The following is a 22,349-nucleotide window of genomic DNA, read 5'->3' as shown; positions in this document are numbered from 1 at the left end:
GCTGTCCAGGTAAAAAGAAACCGCCCTCTTAGGGTCCAGACGGTGTAACCTCTCCTCCTCCTTGGAAGGGTGTGGGGGAGGATAAAAGGGAAGGTGGGTAATGGATTGACTAAGGTGGAAAGGAGTCACCACCTTAGGAAGAAAAGCATCCCTGGTCCTAAGAACCATACGATCAGCATGAATGGTCAAGAAAGGGGGCTTGGAACTAAGAGCTTGAAGCTCACTTACCCTCCTTGCTGAGGTTATTGCAACGAGGAAGACTGCCTTAAGAGTTAAAAGCCTCATAGGACATTTATGAAGAGGCTCAAAGGGAGCACCCATCAGAAAGGTCAAGACAAGATTTAAGTCCCACTGAGGCACAATAAAAGGAGTAGGAGGGAACTTATTTGCGAGGCCCTTCAAAAACCTTAAAACTACAGGAGACTTTAAAAGAGATGGCTGGTCAGGCAAACAGAGAAAAGCCGACAGAGCCGAAAGATAGCCCTTAACCGTGGCAACAGCAAGTCCTTGCTGCGCCAGAGAAAGGGCAAACTGGAGAACATCAGACGAACGGGCTCTCAAAGGGTCAATAGAATTCCCACCACACCAAGTGACAAATTTTGACCATCTATATGACTAGACAGATTTAGTGGAGTCACGCCTGGCTGACAAGATGACATCCACCACGTCAGGTGTGAGAGAAAAGGAAATCAGGTTGCCCCGTTCAATCTCCAGCATGAAGGTGCAATGTCTGGAGGTGGGGGTGTAGAACCTGCCCCTCCATCTGAGAGAGGAGGTCTGCCCTGAGAGGGAGACGGAGCGGCGGGTGAGAGGAGAGGTGGAGAAGATCTGTATACCACACCCTTCTTGGCCAGTCCGGGGCGACCAATATAACTTGGGCCCGGTCTTGGCGAATCTTCCTCAGAACCCGAGGAATCAAAGGTATGGGACGAAACGCATAAAGGAGTTGACTTCCCCAACTCAACTGAGCCGCGTCCCCCAAGGCTCCTTGCATCGGATACTGGAGACTGCAGAAGGACGGGCAGTGAGGATTCTCGCGAGAGGCGAACAGGTCCACCCGAGGAGTTCCCCACGTCCGGAAGACGTGACGAACCACCTCCGGGTGAAGCCTCCACTCGTGGTCGGCAGAGAACTGCCGACTGAGACTGTCTGCATGCACGTTCAGAACTCCGGCCAGATGATTTGCCATCAGACAAATCTGGTGGTCCTGAACCCAGGACCAGAGACGCAGAGACACTGCGACCCCACTCCTCCCTGCTTGTTGATGTACCACATCGCGGTCGTGTTGTCCGTCAGGACTAGGATCGACCGACCGCAAAGGGAAGGGAGGAAGGCCTTGAGCGCCAGACGTATCGCCCGCATTTCTAGAAGGTTGATATGAAGCAACCTTTCCTCTGGAGACCAAAGACCCTTGACCTCCAGATCCCCCAGATGAGCACCCCACCCTAGAGTGGATGCATCCGTAATCACTGTGGCCACTGGAGGAGGCAGCTGAAAAGGCTTCCCCTGAGACAGGTTGCCTTCCACGCCCCACCAAGACACATCCGCCGCAGCTTCTCTGGAGATCCTCACTGACTCCCTGAGATCTCCGTTGTGCTGATACCACTGCCTGCGGAGGCACCACTGGAGCGCCCTCATGTGCCAGCGTGCATGGTTGACCAACAGAATGCAAGAAGCCATCAGACCGAGCAGGCGAAGGACCTTCAGGACTGGAACGACCGCTCCATTGAAAAATAAAGGAATCATTTTCTGCATGTCGCGAATCCTTTGTGGAGGAGGGAATGCACGACATACAGTTGTGTCCAGTACTGCACCTATGAACAGGTTGCGCTGGGAGGGCACCAGGTGAGATTTGGGTACATTTATCAAAAATCCCCAACCTGTACAACAACTGGGTTGTCTCCTGCAGATGATGGAGCACTGTCTCTGGCGACTCTGCTTTGATCAGCCAGTCGTCCAAATAAGGGAATACAGGAATCCCCGACCTCCCAGATGCGCCGCCACCACTGCCATCACCTTGGTGAAGACTCGAGGCGCAGTAGTAAGCCCAAACGGAAGGACCGCAAACTGATAGTGCTGCGATCCCACCGTAAAACGGAGATACTTCCTGTGCGACTTCAGGATGGGGATGTGAAAGTACGCATCCTGCAAGTCGAGCGACACCATCCAGTCTTCTTCCAGCAGAGCCTGAAGAACCTGAGCAAGGGTGAGCATCTTGAATTTCTCTTGTTTCAGATAAAAATTCAAGATCCTGAGATCCAAGATTGGACGAAGCCTGCCATCCTTCTGGGGGATCAGAAAATACCGGGAGTAGCATCCCTGACCTTTTTCCTGCTCCTGGACCACCTCTATCGCACCCTTCTTCTACAGAGTTTGAACTTCCTCCTGTAGGAGTAACAGATGTTCCTCTGTGCAATATCCCTGGCAAGGAGGGTAATTGGGAGGGAATTCCCGAAAGGGAAGGGCATACCCATTTTCTACGAGATTGAGAACCCAAAGATCTGATGTAACCGATTCCCAATCCCGTAGAAAGTGGGTAAGCCGACCCCCCACCGGACCCACATGATCCTGAATGGCGGATCTAGGGCTGCTTTTCTGTGGCAGGGGGTTTGGAGGAGGAAGAGGCCTGACGCCCTCGAGGATGTGCCCTTTGCCTTCCCCTGTACGACTTATACAGGGTATTTTGCTGCTGCTGCTGCTGCTGTTGATGCTGATGCTGACCTTGCCTAAATGTACGAAAAGAAGAGCGACCAAAGCCTCTGAATTTCCTGGCTGTAGAACCTCTTACTTGCAGACCAAGAGATCTAGCAGTCGCCCTGCTATCCTTAAACCTCTCCAAGGCCGAATCTGCCTTCTTGCCAAAGAGTCCTTCACCATCAAAAGGCAGATCTAACAAAGCAGACTGCACATCAGCAGAAAAATGTGAGGATTTTAACCAAGCTGAACGCCTCGTGGCAACAGCAGTGCCCATGATCCTTGCCACAGAATCTGCAGTATCAAGGCCGCTCTGAATAACCTGACGAGCTGCCGCTTGAGTGTCAGATAAAATTTCCTCAAAGTCACCTCTGCAGTCTTCAGGAACCTTAGGGATCAACGTACGTACAGAGTCCATAAGAGCGTGGATATATCTTCCCATAAGGCAAGTGGCATTTGTAGATTTTAACGCCATACTCGCGGAAGAGAACGTTTTCTTGGCCACTTGATCCTGCTTTTTAGCTTCCTTGTCACTAGGAACTTGGGGAAAAGCACCTACTGACTTCTTAGAACATGCCGCCTGAATCACCAAACTTTCAGGAGAAGGGTGAGAGGACAAAAAGGCAGGGTCCTCAGGAGCCACTCTATACCTCCGAGCCACACCTTTCGAGACAGCAGGAGCAGAAAAAGGCTTCTTCCACACCTCCATAATGGGATCAGTCAAAGCATCATTAAAAGGGAGCAATGGCTCCACAGCTGAGCTCGGAGAATGAAGAACCTCAGTAAGCAGATTCGATTTAAATTCCACAGTTGGCAATTTTAAACCCAAAAGTCCCGCTGCTTTTTTCATCACCACATGATATGGCTTAACATCTTTAGATGGTACATCAGAACCTGATGGCAAGACCCACTCTGGAGAAAACTCAAGACCACTAGCCTCTGCTAGATCCTCGAAATAATTTTCATCCAGCTCACCTTCTTCCAAGTTAGAATCAGACTCACAATACCTCTGCTCTTCCAGCAGACGTTGAGCCTCTCTCCTAGATCTCTGCTTAACACGGAGCGCAGCCGGATCCACTGTCAACTCCGACAGCGCCGGAGCAGACGTCGGAATCGAATTCGAAGGCTTAGAAGGATGTTCCAGAGATTTGCTTGGAGCGGGCGACGCCGGAGCTGGAGTCGTCGACTTCGGACGAGCCCGCGTCAACATCGGCGTCGACCTCGGTGGAGACTGGTACTGCCACAGCGGGGAACAGCCGGCATAAACGGCATGAAAGGTGCCGGGGCACATGAATGAGGCACCCCCAAATTAAATGCCATTGGACCCATGGGATTCGAAGGCGCTCCAGAGGGGTACCAAGACCTTGAGAAAACATCAAACATAGCGTTGAGAAACGCTGAAGGATCCTGACCTGGAGCTGGAAAAGGTGGATGCTCAGGTCGACCACGAGGTAGATTCAAATCTGTCTCCACAACAGGAGTCGATCCCTCAACCTCCTCAGGAACTTCATCGACCTCTTCTTGAGCCGGAGACGGTGCCGGAGTCGGAGAATGAACTTGCGACTCCGAAGGCGAGGCCTCGCCCTCTTGATCCGAAACCTCTTGTGGAGGAATTACTTTAGATCTAACCTTCTTGGGTGATCGCTATCTCAAGCCAGACTTATCACCCGAATGACGTCGAGACTCATGTCTCCTCTTCTTATGCTTCTTACGTGACCTCGAAGCGTGATCCTAAGAAGACCTCGAAGCCGACGCCTCCCGAGACCTCGATCTCGACCTCGACTTCTTCGAACGGGATTTCGAAGACGTCTTAACTTTATCGGCCTTCAGCTTTGCCACAAGAAGCTTAGACTCCCTTTCTCGCAGGGCCTTTGGATTCATTTTTTGACACGACGAACACCCATCCACGTCGTGGTCGGAGCTCAAACACCAAATACAGTCCTGGTGTGGGTCCGTAATGGACATCTTTCCACATTCCCTGCAGGGCTTAAAACCCGTCTTCTTTGTCGACATATTATCGAACAAAGTGGCAAGAGAACAGAGAAACGAAGAAATACAGCAATAGAGTAACTAGAAGCTACAGAGTATCCCAAAACCGTTAGCGTCGACGACGCGGAAAAAAGGGAACTGATGTCATCACGCCGGCGTGGGCCTATTGTAGGCGTCGGTGACGTCAGCGGAGTCGCGCGCGATGCCGTGTCTCAATGACGTCCAAGTCCACGTCGGCGCGAGGCTACAAAAAGAATCTGAATGTTGCTGACGCAAGGGGGATATTCACAAGGTGAGGAATCCACACGGCAGATGTATCTATCAGAAAAACCTATCTGCGTGCTCTTTAAAGTATTGAGCAGTCCGTGGTCAGCTGGCTAGTTGAAAAAACTCAAATGTGTTCTTGATTTGGAGAAGTGTGGCTCACGGTGTAGAGCAGGCAGACCCGGAAGCTGAGGTCAGACCCGGGACCAGGGTTCAATTCCCGACGCGGCAGGGTCTTGAGCTCAAATGTCCACAGACTCGATAATTCTCGCTTCGGTGCCTGCTCTAATCATGGGTTCTCACTCTGCAACTCTGGGCATTAAGCTTGCTTAATCTCCACAACGGCCCCTCTGCGGCGGGATGCCTGGATTTCACCTTGGGGGTGCCCTGTAGGGGCTATCTCACAGGAAAAAGCCAGGACGGGTTCCCAAGGCAAGCGCCGGGAAACCTCCGGGTAGCTGTGCGCTCAATAAATGCAATCATAATAATAATAATAATAATAAGAATAATTTCCCCTTTCTTTAGCTGCAATAATTGCTATAGTCAAGATGATCGTGCTGCCCAAATTCTTTTGTTTGTTAATCTACCAATACCCCTTACACAAGCGTTTTTTAAAACACTGAGATCCCTGTTGATACAACTGATATAGGCTGGGAAACAGGTGCGAATTTCCTCGGAGGGTCTCACTTTACCTTTTAGTCAGGGGGGACTGGGAGCCCCAGATCTCTAATTATATGCCTATTGCGCACAAGCGCAGTTCCTAAATCACTGGATACATCCTACACCATTCCAGCCACACCTGGCTATTGAGCTAGAAAGATCGGCGCCCACTCCATTTAAACGTCAAAATGTTCTCAAAATATAAAAAACCCAGAAAGGAAATTGATTCCATCGAAACCCTTCTGTGGGCTTGGGATGGTCTACGATGGAGGGCAAGACAAGAGCTGCTATATGCCTCCTCTGCCTCTATCGCGTTTAATCTCCAGCTACCGGTAGTGACAGAGAGTGGCGAGGTTCTGAGAACAATAGATTTACAAAAGGGGGTGGTGATGAACAGAGTGTCTGAATTGAGCAGACCACTCTTACCCAGTCCAAAGATCAGGGCTTGATCCATCACCGTTATTTATCTCACTGCCCCATCCCAGCTCAGAACCTGGCTATATGCAAATCAGTCTGTCCCTGGCCCAGTGCATCATGGGAACAGGGCAGACTAAACTACCAAGCCAATTCTTTACCAGAAAGGAGACAAGCTACCGGGGACCGGTTTCTGGCATTTCAGCCTCTTCGGCCCGGCTTGCTTGAATCCTGATGGAGCAGTGAGAAAGGGACTCATGTCTGAGTATACCCTGCCACACCTATAGTGGCCAAAATCGATTTACAAAAGGGGGTGGTGATGAACAGAGTGTCTGAATTGAGCAGACCACTCTTACCCAGTCCAAAGATCAGGGCTTGATCCATCACCGTTATTTATCTCACTGCCCCATCCCAGCTCAGAACCTGGCTATATGCAAATCAGTCTGTCCCTGGCCCAGTGCATCATGGGAACAGGGCAGACTAAACTACCAAGCCAATTCTTTACCAGAAAGGAGACAAGCTACCGGGGACCGGTTTCTGGCATTTCAGCCTCTTCGGCCCGGCTTGCTTGAATCCTGATGGAGCAGTGAGAAAGGGACTCATGTCTGAGTATACCCTGCCACACCTATAGTGGCCAAAATCGATTTACAAAAGGGGGTGGTGATGAACAGAGTGTCTGAATTGAGCAGACCACTCTTACCCAGTCCAAAGATCAGGGCTTGATCCATCACCGTTATTTATCTCACTGCCCCATCCCAGCTCAGAACCTGGCTATATGCAAATCAGTCTGTCCCTGGCCCAGTGCATCATGGGAACAGGGCAGACTAAACTACCAAGCCAATTCTTTACCAGAAAGGAGACAAGCTACCGGGGACCGGTTTCTGGCATTTCAGCCTCTTCGGCCCGGCTTGCTTGAATCCTGATGGAGCAGTGAGAAAGGGACTCATGTCTGAGTATACCCTGCCACACCTATAGTGGCCAAAATCGATTTACAAAAGGGGGTGGTGATGAACAGAGTGTCTGAATTGAGCAGACCACTCTTACCCAGTCCAAAGATCAGGGCTTGATCCATCACCGTTATTTATCTCACTGCCCCATCCCAGCTCAGAACCTGGCTATATGCAAATCAGTCTGTCCCTGGCCCAGTGCATCATGGGAACAGGGCAGACTAAACTACCAAGCCAATTCTTTACCAGAAAGGAGACAAGCTACCGGGGACCGGTTTCTGGCATTTCAGCCTCTTCGGCCCGGCTTGCTTGAATCCTGATGGAGCAGTGAGAAAGGGACTCATGTCTGAGTATACCCTGCCACACCTATAGTGGCCAAAATCGATTTACAAAAGGGGGTGGTGATGAACAGAGTGTCTGAATTGAGCAGACCACTCTTACCCAGTCCAAAGATCAGGGCTTGATCCATCACCGTTATTTATCTCACTGCCCCATCCCAGCTCAGAACCTGGCTATATGCAAATCAGTCTGTCCCTGGCCCAGTGCATCATGGGAACAGGGCAGACTAAACTACCAAGCCAATTCTTTACCAGAAAGGAGACAAGCTACCGGGGACCGGTTTCTGGCATTTCAGCCTCTTCGGCCCGGCTTGCTTGAATCCTGATGGAGCAGTGAGAAAGGGACTCATGTCTGAGTATACCCTGCCACACCTATAGTGGCCAAAATCGATTTACAAAAGGGGGTGGTGATGAACAGAGTGTCTGAATTGAGCAGACCACTCTTACCCAGTCCAAAGATCAGGGCTTGATCCATCACCGTTATTTATCTCACTGCCCCATCCCAGCTCAGAACCTGGCTATATGCAAATCAGTCTGTCCCTGGCCCAGTGCATCATGGGAACAGGGCAGACTAAACTACCAAGCCAATTCTTTACCAGAAAGGAGACAAGCTACCGGGGACCGGTTTCTGGCATTTCAGCCTCTTCGGCCCGGCCAGAAACCGGTCCCCGGGAGCTTGTTTCCTTCCCAGTATAAGAATTGGCTTTTGTAGTTTGGTTTGCCCTGTTCCCATCATGCACTGGGACAGGAACAGACTAATTTGCATACAGCCAGGTTCTGAAACTGGGATGGTGCAGTGAGCTAAAAAACGGTGTTGGATCTAGCCCTGATCTTTTGACTGGGTGAGAGCTTTCTGCTTAATTCAGAGACTCTGTCCCTCACCACCCCTTGTTGTAAATATTTTTGTCCACCCTAAGCGTGGAAGGGTATTCTCAGATGTGAGACCCTTGCTCATTGCACCATCAGGATTCAAGCAAACCGGGCCGAAGACGGCTGTAATGCCAGAAACCGGTCCCCGGGAGCTTGTTTCCTTCCCAGTATAAGAATTGGCTTTTGTAGTTTGGTTTGCCCTGTTCCCATCATGCACTGGGACAGGAACAGACTAATTTGCATACAGCCAGGTTCTGAAACTGGGATGGTGCAGTGAGCTAAAAAACGGTGTTGGATCTAGCCCTGATCTTTTGACTGGGTGAGAGCTTTCTGCTTAATTCAGAGACTCTGTCCCTCACCACCCCTTGTTGTAAATATTTTTGTCCACCCTAAGCGTGGAAGGGTATTCTCAGATGTGAGACCCTTGCTCATTGCACCATCAGGATTCAAGCAAACCGGGCCGAAGACGGCTGTAATGCCAGAAACCGGTCCCCGGGAGCTTGTTTCCTTCCCAGTATAAGAATTGGCTTTTGTAGTTTGGTTTGCCCTGTTCCCATCATGCACTGGGACAGGAACAGACTAATTTGCATACAGCCAGGTTCTGAAACTGGGATGGTGCAGTGAGCTAAAAAACGGTGTTGGATCTAGCCCTGATCTTTTGACTGGGTGAGAGCTTTCTGCTTAATTCAGAGACTCTGTCCCTCACCACCCCTTGTTGTAAATATTTTTGTCCACCCTAAGCGTGGAAGGGTATTCTCAGATGTGAGACCCTTGCTCATTGCACCATCAGGATTCAAGCAAACCGGGCCGAAGACGGCTGTAATGCCAGAAACCGGTCCCCGGGAGCTTGTTTCCTTCCCAGTATAAGAATTGGCTTTTGTAGTTTGGTTTGCCCTGTTCCCATCATGCACTGGGACAGGAACAGACTAATTTGCATACAGCCAGGTTCTGAAACTGGGATGGTGCAGTGAGCTAAAAAACGGTGTTGGATCTAGCCCTGATCTTTTGACTGGGTGAGAGCTTTCTGCTTAATTCAGAGACTCTGTCCCTCACCACCCCTTGTTGTAAATATTTTTGTCCACCCTAAGCGTGGAAGGGTATTCTCAGATGTGAGACCCTTGCTCATTGCACCATCAGGATTCAAGCAAACCGGGCCGAAGACGGCTGTAATGCCAGAAACCGGTCCCCGGGAGCTTGTTTCCTTCCCAGTATAAGAATTGGCTTTTGTAGTTTGGTTTGCCCTGTTCCCATCATGCACTGGGACAGGAACAGACTAATTTGCATACAGCCAGGTTCTGAAACTGGGATGGTGCAGTGAGCTAAAAAACGGTGTTGGATCTAGCCCTGATCTTTTGACTGGGTGAGAGCTTTCTGCTTAATTCAGAGACTCTGTCCCTCACCACCCCTTGTTGTAAATATTTTTGTCCACCCTAAGCGTGGAAGGGTATTCTCAGATGTGAGACCCTTGCTCATTGCACCATCAGGATTCAAGCAAACCGGGCCGAAGACGGCTGTAATGCCAGAAACCGGTCCCCGGGAGCTTGTTTCCTTCCCAGTATAAGAATTGGCTTTTGTAGTTTGGTTTGCCCTGTTCCCATCATGCACTGGGACAGGAACAGACTAATTTGCATACAGCCAGGTTCTGAAACTGGGATGGTGCAGTGAGCTAAAAAACGGTGTTGGATCTAGCCCTGATCTTTTGACTGGGTGAGAGCTTTCTGCTTCATTCAGAGACTCTGTCCCTCACCACCCCTTGTTGTAAATATTTTTGTCCACCCTAAGCGTGGAAGGGTATTCTCAGATGTGAGACCCTTGCTCATTGCACCATCAGGATTCAAGCAAACCGGGCCGAAGACGGCTGTAATGCCAGAAACCGGTCCCCGGGAGCTTGTTTCCTTCCCAGTATAAGAATTGGCTTTTGTAGTTTGGTTTGCCCTGTTCCCATCATGCACTGGGACAGGAACAGACTAATTTGCATACAGCCAGGTTCTGAAACTGGGATGGTGCAGTGAGCTAAAAAACGGTGTTGGATCTAGCCCTGATCTTTTGACTGGGTGAGAGCTTTCTGCTTAATTCAGAGACTCTGTCCCTCACCACCCCTTGTTGTAAATATTTTTGTCCACCCTAAGCGTGGAAGGGTATTCTCAGATGTGAGACCCTTGCTCATTGCACCATCAGGATTCAAGCAAACCGGGCCGAAGACGGCTGTAATGCCAGAAACCGGTCCCCGGGAGCTTGTTTCCTTCCCAGTATAAGAATTGGCTTTTGTAGTTTGGTTTGCCCTGTTCCCATCATGCACTGGGACAGGAACAGACTAATTTGCATACAGCCAGGTTCTGAAACTGGGATGGTGCAGTGAGCTAAAAAACGGTGTTGGATCTAGCCCTGATCTTTTGACTGGGTGAGAGCTTTCTGCTTAATTCAGAGACTCTGTCCCTCACCACCCCTTGTTGTAAATATTTTTGTCCACCCTAAGCGTGGAAGGGTATTCTCAGATGTGAGACCCTTGCTCATTGCACCATCAGGATTCAAGCAAACCGGGCCGAAGACGGCTGTAATGCCAGAAACCGGTCCCCGGGAGCTTGTTTCCTTCCCAGTATAAGAATTGGCTTTTGTAGTTTGGTTTGCCCTGTTCCCATCATGCACTGGGACAGGAACAGACTAATTTGCATACAGCCAGGTTCTGAAACTGGGATGGTGCAGTGAGCTAAAAAACGGTGTTGGATCTAGCCCTGATCTTTTGACTGGGTGAGAGCTTTCTGCTTAATTCAGAGACTCTGTCCCTCACCACCCCTTGTTGTAAATATTTTTGTCCACCCTAAGCGTGGAAGGGTATTCTCAGATGTGAGACCCTTGCTCATTGCACCATCAGGATTCAAGCAAACCGGGCCGAAGACGGCTGTAATGCCAGAAACCGGTCCCCGGGAGCTTGTTTCCTTCCCAGTATAAGAATTGGCTTTTGTAGTTTGGTTTGCCCTGTTCCCATCATGCACTGGGACAGGAACAGACTAATTTGCATACAGCCAGGTTCTGAAACTGGGATGGTGCAGTGAGCTAAAAAACGGTGTTGGATCTAGCCCTGATCTTTTGACTGGGTGAGAGCTTTCTGCTTAATTCAGAGACTCTGTCCCTCACCACCCCTTGTTGTAAATATTTTTGTCCACCCTAAGCGTGGAAGGGTATTCTCAGATGTGAGACCCTTGCTCATTGCACCATCAGGATTCAAGCAAACCGGGCCGAAGACGGCTGTAATGCCAGAAACCGGTCCCCGGGAGCTTGTTTCCTTCCCAGTATAAGAATTGGCTTTTGTAGTTTGGTTTGCCCTGTTCCCATCATGCACTGGGACAGGAACAGACTAATTTGCATACAGCCAGGTTCTGAAACTGGGATGGTGCAGTGAGCTAAAAAACGGTGTTGGATCTAGCCCTGATCTTTTGACTGGGTGAGAGCTTTCTGCTTAATTCAGAGACTCTGTCCCTCACCACCCCTTGTTGTAAATATTTTTGTCCACCCTAAGCGTGGAAGGGTATTCTCAGATGTGAGACCCTTGCTCATTGCACCATCAGGATTCAAGCAAACCGGGCCGAAGACGGCTGTAATGCCAGAAACCGGTCCCCGGGAGCTTGTTTCCTTCCCAGTATAAGAATTGGCTTTTGTAGTTTGGTTTGCCCTGTTCCCATCATGCACTGGGACAGGAACAGACTAATTTGCATACAGCCAGGTTCTGAAACTGGGATGGTGCAGTGAGCTAAAAAACGGTGTTGGATCTAGCCCTGATCTTTTGACTGGGTGAGAGCTTTCTGCTTAATTCAGAGACTCTGTCCCTCACCACCCCTTGTTGTAAATAGAGGTTCTGAGAACAAGCAGACTTGGTTGCAAGTTCTTTGCAGATTTGTATCCAGAGGATATATTTATCTCCCCTCCAGAGGCGTCAGGAGATGGTGCAGCACACTTCTCGGACCTACTTTTATACTACCGCATCAGGGCTAACTGTCGCAAATTGCATAGCTCATTCCCTACCCTCGCCAACATTGACAGCCCTAGAGCAAGTATTAACTAATGCTTCCCAGTGTAAGTTAATCACTAGACTATATAACTCTATGCAACTCACGTCCCCGATTGTTTGCCCCAAGTCTTTTGAGAAATGGAACGAGGAGCTACCCACGCCCCTCACTGAGAGGAGCAGAGGAAGTTTTGCTGTGGACAGCTGGAGTTGCTGTCCCCGAACTAAAAACTCTTCTTGCAAAAATTTTACAGAACATCTGTAAAGCTATTTCGGATGGGGCTGTGGGAAGATGCCAGATGCGGGAGATGTGGCTTCCTAAGCTCCCTTCCTACGCATGGCTTGGTATTGCCCTAAAATAGCGCAGTACTGGGTAGAAGTTTTTGCTTTAATAAACGAAATATTAGAGTCAAGACTAGAGCCGTTACCACTGCTGCGCATTTTGGGTTATACAAAAGATATAGACACAGAATCTAGGCATCTTATAGCAATGCTTGCGAAAAGACAGGTGGCCATGATCTGGGGTAGAGGTAGGGTGCCGTAGACCAAATTGTGGGTTGCAGATGTCACACATGGTCAGGAAAAGCTTAATACATTCTGGGAGCTAATGCCAGTGGCCTCTAGACCACGGGACATTTGGGGTCCATTTCAGGATTGGATTTGATCTCAAGAATCAGTAGATGTTAATACAATTGAGTCTTAGGTATGCACTAGTAACATTATAGGTCGGGACAGCCCGCTGTAATACTCAGTCATTATGGAAGCCCTCTCTGGGAAACAATGTACCATGTTGTCAATTTGACTGGTACTTTTAAAAGTATAAAACGGTTGTCAAGTTTGTGGTAGACGCAATGCTTAATCTGAAGATACAAATAATTTAGTTTCTGTACTGGTATTTGTTCTTCAGTTGTCGGGGCTGTTGCCCCTTCTTTTTCCCTTTCATCTATTTTTTTCACCCTCCCTTCAATTATTATTTCTCATTTCATAGGTTCTTTCATTTTATTTTCTTCCTCTATCTTCCTTCGTTTCTTATCCTCCTTCATATACTGTTGGGATGTGATTATACATTTTGTGTTGCGATCACAACATATGTGCATCAATATATCAAGTATGATTTAATGCCTTTTTTGTTTTTTGATAAAATGATCAATAAAAAAAAAAAAGTTGCGAGCAGTCGAAGGATTCAATAATGAACCCAGGGGAGGACAACCACAAAAAGAGGAAGGAAAACCACAAACAAATAGGAAGCAAACACATGACAGTCACACTTAAGTCAACCAACGGTAAGAAACTGGCAGGCTCTAAGCCCACTCTAAGCTAACAGTACGTCTTGCAACAGCCCTCGGATATGTGGTTTAGCAGGAGAGACCTAAAAATGAGTGTTGGCACCCACCACCTGCAATCTCCGCTCACATATAAAACTACTTTCAGCCGTGCAGTGAATTCAATAGTGCTCCTTCAATATACATAATCGCACTTCATTACTCTGGTGGGCAGTAATTCTTTGAAATGACTCGTCAAAAATATATCTTAATAGCTATTATTCAAAACTGAGCACAAGGTCTGTGACTGAAAACGTTTTGTTCCAAGCAAGGTATGACTCACCGCTCCCAGTCGGGAAACTCTTGAAGGCTCTGCCTTGTGAAGGTCACCAGACCAGTGGGCCCTAAAAAAGAATCCACAGACAGTGATCACATTAGAAATTGGATATTATTTATTTTGGGAGAAGGTAGTGCAGGTACTGGTGGATGGAAAGACTAGCTTATTGACAAAAGCAGTAACAAAGGAAGAACAGATGGGCCAGGCCCGAAAAGGAAATACAAAACCTGGGGGATGCGGGATTCAGTCCATTTGGCCTGCAAAAGTGTGGATTTAATGGGCTTGAAAAGTGTGAGGCGAGTCTAAGAAAGCAGAAGCACTGGAAAGAAGATGGTTATTTAAAAAGTGTACCAGCCATGTATTAATGAAAGCAGACTTCGGGGTGCTACTGAAAACAATGGTTGCCAAAGTGCAAATCACTGTACATTGTAGCCTTTACCTTGCCATATGTCAGGTGTGACACATAACTGAGGTGTTAAGGCAGTAGCAGAGACTAATTAGAGACTATGACACCACCCCTTAGCCGTGGCATACTCCCATGATAGTCCTCCATTTCATAATGTCGGGATGTTGGAATAAAAAATGTGTTCCATAAATGTTTTACTTGTTTGATTGCAGGTTACTTCAGTAAACGTGTGTCATTTTTTGTGACTTTCTACTCTCTGTAGGTGTAGATTTGCATTCTCTCAAAAAGTCTCTGGAGGAAGCACTTCAAGGCACAATTATACGAGATTACATTACTGCAGTCATAATATGCTTGCACTTGCATGCCACAAGTTAGTGCAGTAGTAGAGTAGACAAACAATCTACATGCAATTCTATGTTCCTTTCTATATTCACATCCATCATTTTAAATGTATTCTGCTGAATTGTATACACATCCACGTTTCCGTGGTGATTACCCCATAGTTCAAAAAGAGTTGTTTCTAATTGTTGCCCAATGAGTTCGGGAAGACAAAGATTGGAAGTAAGAGAAATAAGGCAAGGTGGCATATACACGAGAACACGTATTTTCAGAGTAAATGGGGCTACAATGATGATTACTTTTAATACTCTGTGTTAAAAGACAGCTGAACTTTGATGAAAAGGGAAGATAAAGTGCTTGGATTCATGGGTATGTAGACAATAAGAAAAATGCGTCATTAAAATACTTTGAGCTAAAACAGAAACTACCTAAAAACACAGGGCTGAACTCAAAGTTCTCCTGAAATGTTAGACCCGACATCCTTCGTGTGGAGTTCTCCTAAACTTTTTATCTTCAGTCCTCCTGTTTGGCTAAATTCACTTTTGTTGGCTATAGGACTCTGCCCACTTTACCACTGCTAACCAATGCTGTAGTGCTTATGCTCACTCCTGGAAACATGGCATAATTGTCTTACACCCAATTGCAATATTATATTTACTTGTAAGGCCGTAGTAAAGTGGTATACCATATACCAAGGGCCTGTAAATTAAATGCTACTAGTGTGCCTGCAACACTAATTGTGCTACCCCTTTAAGTAGCCTTTTAAAACCAGTCTCAGGTCAGCCTTTGCCGCCTGTGTGTGATTTCGATCTGGCAAAATTAACCTTTCACCAGGTGTAAGCCTTCTTTTTTAATACTTATAAGTCACCCTAGGTTAGGCCCTAAACAGATCATAGGGCAGGGTATATTGTATTTAAAAAGTAAAAAGAACAAACGATGGATGGAATCCTGAACAAATTAAACATTCACCCCCAGTCACAGATCTGGGTTTAACCCATTGTTGCTTTGCTCACCTCGCCATCCCAGTTAGGACCCAGCCATATGCAAATCAGCCTTGAACCTGCTCCCCATGGGAACAGTACAGCCTGAACTGCCAGGCCAGGTCCTCCCTGGACTGGAAGGAATATGCTACTTACCAGTATGCATCTGTTCTTGGCATGTAGGGCTGCTGACATCCATATCTGTGCATAGATCGCCGCCTAGTGTTGGGTCCGGATGATTGCACATTGTTGTCCTGGAAGAGTCTTCGAAGTATCACGAGATTGGTGGCTCCTCCCCCGGACTACAGTGCGCATGGGCATCCTCTCCATCCTTAGATTGTTTTTCGCCATTGTGGCAGGGATGGAGTATGATACAGTAAGTGATGTCCATGCTAGAGAATAATTTTGAGTGCTACAGCTGCGACAGGCACCGGGGAGGAGGGAGGGCGATATGAATGTCAGCAGCCCTACATGCCAAGAACAGATGCATACTGGTAAGTAGCATATTCCGATCGAGGCATGTGGGCTGCTGAATTCATATCTGTGCATAGAATGTATAGCAGTCTCCGTCTTAGCGGTGGTTGCCCGTGCCAGCTGCAGCAGCCTGAAAAAGAGTCTTGAGTACAGCCTGTCCTACAGCTGCTTGCTGTTTGGAGTGTACATCTACGCAGTAGTGTTTGGTAAATGTATGTATGGTAGTCCATGTGGCTGCTCTACATATGTCTTCTAGAGGAATGTTTCCCAGGAAAGCCATGGATGCCCCTAACTTGCGTGTGGAATGCGCCCTTGGGGGAACTGTTAATGTGCTTTTAGCTTTCTGATAACAAACTTGTATGCACTTAACAATCCATCTGGCTATACCTGATTTTGAAATGGGGTTGCCTTTGTGCTGTGGTGAAAAGGCAACAAACAGTTGCTTAGTTTTCCTGAAAGGTTGTGTTCTGTCTATATAGTACAGGAGAGCTCTTTTAACATCCAGGGTATTTAGAGCTCTTTCTGCCACTGAATCTGGATTTGGGAAGAACATTGGCAGTTCGATAGTCTGATTGATGTGAAACTGGGATACCACCTTTGGCATAAATTTAGGGTTTGTACGTAGCACTACCCTATTTGCATGAATTTGCATGAATGGCTCCTGAATAGTTAGGGCTTGTAGCTCACTACCTCTCCTAAGTGATGTAATCGCCACTAAGAAAGCCACTTTCCACGTTAGGAACTGACTCTCACACGAGTGTAGAGGTTCAAAAAGTGGGCCCATCAGTCTGGTTAGGACCACGTTGAGGTTCCAGACAGGTGAAGGTGGGTGTCTTGGAGGAATCACTCGTTTGAGTCCCTCCATAAAAGCTTTAATAGCAGGTAATCTGAAGAGTGAAAGGTGTTGCCTGTTCTGAAGATAAGCTGCCACCGCAGCCAAATGTATACGTATGGAACTGTAGGCTAGCTTGCATCTATGTAAATGTAACATGTAACATATGATGTTTTGAGTGAATGCATCTTGCGGATTTATGTCATTATTGGTACAATAAATGACAAATCGTTTCCACTTCGCCGCATAACATGCTCTGGTTGTAGGTCTTCTTGTCTCTTTGATAATATCCATACAGTCAGGAGGCAAGTTCAGGTAACTAAACTCTATTACTTCAGGAGCCAGATCGCAAGGTTCAACTGTTGCGGATCTGGGTGCTGAATGTCTCCATGGCTCTGCGTTAAAAGACTGGGTGTTAATCGCAGCCTTTGATGAGGCACCACGGAAAGTTCTAGGAACGTGTGTACCATGGTTGCCTCGCCCACGTTGGAGCAACTAGGATGAGTGTCATGGAGTGTTGTCGCAGTTTGCGTGCCACTAGTGGTATGAGCGGGGCTGGGGAAAAAGCGTACGCAAACCTGCCTGACCAGTTCATCCATATCGCATTGCCCTGAGACTGCGGATGTGGAAACCTGGCGGCGAAGCTTCGGCATTTTGCGTTTTCCCTTGTGGTGAACAGGTCTATCTCTGGGTGACCCCACTGCTGGAAATACGGTTGCAGCACTGAGGGATGTATCTCCCACTCGTGCATCTGGTGGCTGTGTCTGCTGAGCAGATCTGCCATCTGGTTGTCCCTGCCTGGGAGGTGTTCCGCCATGAGGAATATGTTCCTCTGAATGGCCCACTTCCACATGCTCTGCACTAGATGTGACAACTGTGGAGAGTGTGTCCCTCCCTGCTTCTGTATGTAGTACATGGCAGTCATGTTGTCCGTCCGGATAAACACGACTTTGTTGCACAAATGTACCTTGAACGCCTTCATTGCCATGAAGATTCCCATCAGTTCCAACAGGTTGATGTGAATCTTCTTTTGCTGTGTCGTCCATAGTCCCTGTACTGTGTAATGGAGGACATGCGCTCCCCAGCCCAGGAGAGATGCGTCCGTCGTCAGCACTATTTGTGGTACTGGCTCTTGGAACGGTCGTCCCCATCAAAGGTTTTGTGGGTTCCACCAATGCAGAGAGTGGTATGCGCGACCGGTCACCAACACTAGGTCTTTCAATTGTCCTTGAGCCTGGTTCCACTGCCGTGCTAAGCACTCCTGAAGCGGACGCATGTGTAGTCTCGCGTGAGGGACTATGAAGATGCAGGAGGCATCATGCCTATCAACTGCATAAACACCTGTGCTGGGAGCGAGTGTTGGGGTCTGAATTTCTGAATCAGCAACAGAATACTGCTGATTCTTGCTGAGTTTGGCTGTGCTTTTGCTACCAGAGTGTCTATCGCCTCTCCTAGGTACTGTTGTACGTGAGCAGGTTGGAGATGAGACTTTGCCTAGTTTAATGAGAATCCGAGGCTGTGCAGGAGGTGAATAGTGTGCGACATGTGGCTGGCACATTGCTGGGCCGACTTTACCTGGATGAGCCAGTCGTCCAGATAGGGGTAGACGTGGTCATGGTTTCTCCTCATGTGCGCCGCTACCGTCGCTAGGCACTTGGTAAACACTCTGGGGGCGGTTGTCACCCCGAAAGGTAGTACCTTGAACTGGTAGTGCCGATTTTGTATGGTAAACCTGAGATACTTCCTGTGTGCAGGATGTATTGGTATGTGGAAGTACGCGTCTTTTAGGTCTAGTGTTGCGAGGAAATCTCCCTGACTGAGCAATGGTAGAACCTGCTGTAAAGTGAGCATGTGAAAATGTTCTTACAAGATGTATTGGTTTAGGGGCCTGAGGTCCAGTATTGGCCTGAGAGACTCGTCCTTTTTGGGAATTAAGAAGTACAGCCAATATACCCCTGTACCTTGTTCCTGTATAGGGACGAGTTCCATGGCCCCTTTTTGCAGCATGCTGATGACTTCTTGCTGCAATAAGTCTATGTGCTCTGCTGACATAGGACGGTGTTTTGGGGGTATGTTGGGTGGAGTGGAGGTTAGCTCTAGACAATAGCCGTACTGGATAAGTTGTCTCACCCACCTGTTTGTGGTAACGCTCTCCCAGACTGGGAGAAACTGTTGTAATCGCCCCCCGACCGGTGTTACATGGTCCGGGGGCAGTGACAAGGCGTCACTGTTTAGTATTGGCGGAGGATCTGGTGTTGTTATTCCCCCGTCCTCTGCCTTTGCTGCTGTTGCAACGGTATCCACCTCTATTATTTTTATTGTAGGTGGTTTGCTTGCTCCCTTTATAGTATGGAATTTGTTGTGATGTCTGGCCTCGTGTTGCTCCTCTGTTACTGGAGCGACGAAAGGAACCTCCTCTAAATTGTTGGGACTGCAAGGCACCCATGGACTTGGCCGTCTGTGTCTTTTTTATTCTTTTCTAAGATTGTGTCCACATCAGGACCAAAAAGATAATCTGGGTTCGCAGGCTGATTTAGTAATGTGGTCTGAATCTCAGGTTTGAATCCGGAGATGCGCAACCAAGCATGCCTCCTGAGCATGACGCTTGTGTTGATGGCCCTGGCTGCAGTGTCTGCTGCGTCTAGTGCACACTTAATGGATGCGTTGGACAGGAGTTTACCCTCCTGGATTAGCATCTCTGCTCCCTCTTTGTAGGCCTCAGGCAAATGTTGTAGCAATTGCTCTAGAGTGTCATAATGTGCCCTATCGTATCTGGCTAATAGGGCCTGTGTATTATAAATCCTCCAGATATTAGCTGCTTGAGCAGCCACCCTTTTCCCAGAAGCTTCTAGTACTTTAGATTCTTTTTCTGGAGGAGGAGCATCACCCGTAGTTTGTGAGTTGGGGCGCTTACGAGCATTTGACACCAAAGAGTCCAACGGCAGCTGTCCCTTAATATATGTAGGGTCCACAGGCGCCGATCTGTATTTCCTTTCAATCCTGGGGTTAATAACCCTTGCCCTAGTGGTTTCCTTGAAAATGTCCCCTGCCTGTTTAAGGACACCCTTTAGCATTGGCAAAGTTTTAACAGATTTCTCCGAAGTGGAGAATGTGTCAAACAGGAAGTCCTCTTCAACTGGGTCAGCATGCATGTCCACATCATGATTTAGTGCTGCCCTTTCAATTAAAGCGTTGAACGCAGTTGTATCTTCCGTTGGTGAAGTTTTCACAGGATAAGAGGGAGTATCAGGAATAGTCTGTGATTCCCCCTGGTCAGCAGTGTCTGTCCAGGCTTGGGTATGGTCATCCTGATCATTGTCAGCAGGGTAATTATATTGTTCATCATCATCATCATACCCCATATCCTCAGTAGTGGGTGTGGGTGAATATGCCGAAGTGTCCTGGCCATAGTACCTCACAGTCTCAAAAAGGACAGGTGATGTTGCAGAATCCCTTTTCGTTTTGAGTGGAATTTTGTATGATTCCAAAGTATTTTCTGATCTGATTTTCCTCTGATTGGGGCGTGCAGTCGGTGGTAGTTCGAATTTTATCGGTGGCATAGTGTCTTTAGACAGACTGACCTTCGGCGCCGGCGTCGATGTAGGCCCGACCGACTTTGCCTTTTCGCCAATAATTTTTGGGGCATGCGCCGACTTCGGTGCTTGTGGCGTCGGGGACGCACTCTTCTGCCTCGACTCGACGTCCTTCGAGGCGCTTTTGGCCTTCGACTCAAATCCTTTGACAAGCTGTAGTCTGTCGACCCGATGCTTTGGATCGAGACCCTTCCGAGACTCGAGTCCTTTGTTTGTGTCGCTGTCCATTGACGTCGACTTCTTCGGTACGAAGTGCTTGGTTTTAATGGCGGACTTTAGCGCCCGATCTTCGGTTCAACACTCTTTACTTTCAACCCCGCAGGGTCGTCGACACTTGATTTCTTCGTCGACTCCGATGGGTTCGAAGTTTTCGACTCGAAGACTGTTTTCAGCACTTTTGGTTTTGTTATTGGCTCGATGGCTTTCGTTTTTTTTTTGAGTAGTGGAACTGATGGCTCATGCGGTGTTTTCTTAGCCGGGCTTTGACGCGGGGATATAGAATGTTGTTCATGATCTCGGCTAAGGCCTTCTGGCGATGCCTCGACCTGAGCCTTTGAAAGTCTTTGAGTGTCTGTTTCGGGCCCCGTACCCACTGTTCAACCTGGTTCATCGCTCGAGTCGTCATCAACATCTCCGATGGGGGATATGTCATCGATTACCTCGACGACGTTTTCATATTAGACGTTGTCTTCGTCTTCCTCATAATAGTTGGAGCCAGGCTCCGAACCGGGATCCGACTGCTGTTCTGGATCCTCTGTGTCGACGACCTCATCGTCGTCTTCATCGAAGATGTTCACAGGGTCGGGAGCTGGCTTTAACATCGTTTGCCTCGCTGCGCGTCGGAGTCTAAGCGTCTTCTTCGACCTGAATCGAGCACAAGCTAGACAGTTGTTCTCGTCGTGCTCCGGTGATAAGCACTTGTTGCACACCGGGTGTACATCGATGTGCGGGTACTTAGAGTTACAGGGGGGCATTGTTTGAACGGGCTCCGTTCCATCGACGATCAGGCCTCCGGTGTCGAAAAGGCCACGCGGGTCTCTTCGACGTCCTACTCAAGAAAACTGGAACAAGAACTCGGCACCGATCGAGACAATACCGACGACCCCGAAGGCCTTTTGGCCTTTAGAAAGTTTCCGAACTCGAGTAAAGAAAAGTACATCCGAACCCAATGGCGGAAAAAAACAATCTGAGGATGGAGAGGATGCCCATGCGCACTGTAGTCCGGTGGAGGAGCCACCTATCTCGTGATACTTCGAAGACTCTTCCAGGACAACAATGTGCAATCATCCGGACCCAACACTAGGCGGCGATCTATGCACAGATATTAATTCAGCAGCCCACATGCCTCGAACACAAGCATCCTGGGACCAGTTTCGGGGTATCAGCCCTCATCAGCCAGGCTAGCTTGAATCCAGCGGCACAGTGAGCACAAGACCCACGTCTGGGCATACCCTTCCCACTTAGGGCAACAAATGCAAAAAGAACATATGATGGACGAATTGTTGAATAAACCCCCAGTCACAGATCTGGGTTTAATCCATCTTGTTTTGCTCACCATGCCACCCAAGTTTGGACCCATCCATATGCAAATCAGACTGGACACTGCTCCCCATGGAAACAGTCCAGCCCAAACTACCAGGCCAGGTTCTCCTTGGACTGGATTCAAGCATCCCGAGACAGGTTTCGTGGTATCACCCCTCATTAGCCATGCTAGCTTGAATCCAGTGTCAACACTGATTTGCATATGGTTGGGTCCAAACTGGAATGGCATGGTTTGGAGTGAATGTTTGAAATTGTTCAGCATCCATCCGTCAAATGTTCTTTTTGCATTTCTCACCCCAAGAGGGACGGGTATGTCCAGAAGTGTGTCCTGTGGTCCTGTGCTCACCATGACACTGGAGTCAAGCTAGCCTGGCTGATGAGGGCTGATACCCCGTATTGTAAAGA

General features: G+C 48.3%; 1 protein-coding gene across 2 annotated transcripts in view; it reads right to left on the bottom strand.

Annotated features, from left to right (window-relative positions):
• PARG (poly(ADP-ribose) glycohydrolase) overlaps positions 1-22,349 on the bottom strand; it is a 1,076,399-nt gene that overhangs the window by 464,019 nt on the left and 590,031 nt on the right. For both annotated transcript variants that reach the window (XM_086922071.1, XM_086922072.1), the window contains exon 11: positions 13,785-13,845. In XM_086922071.1, the coding sequence (XP_086778197.1) occupies positions 13,785-13,845 (61 nt within the window). The remainder of the gene's footprint in view (positions 1-13,784; positions 13,846-22,349) is intronic.

Source organism: Lissotriton vulgaris, chromosome 5 (assembly GCF_964263255.1).
Source record: "Lissotriton vulgaris chromosome 5, aLisVul1.2, whole genome shotgun sequence".
Classification (NCBI taxonomy): domain Eukaryota; kingdom Metazoa; phylum Chordata; class Amphibia; order Caudata; family Salamandridae; genus Lissotriton; species Lissotriton vulgaris.
The sequence above is the reverse complement of the archived record's forward strand: the minus strand, read 5'-3'. Positions and strand labels throughout refer to the sequence as shown.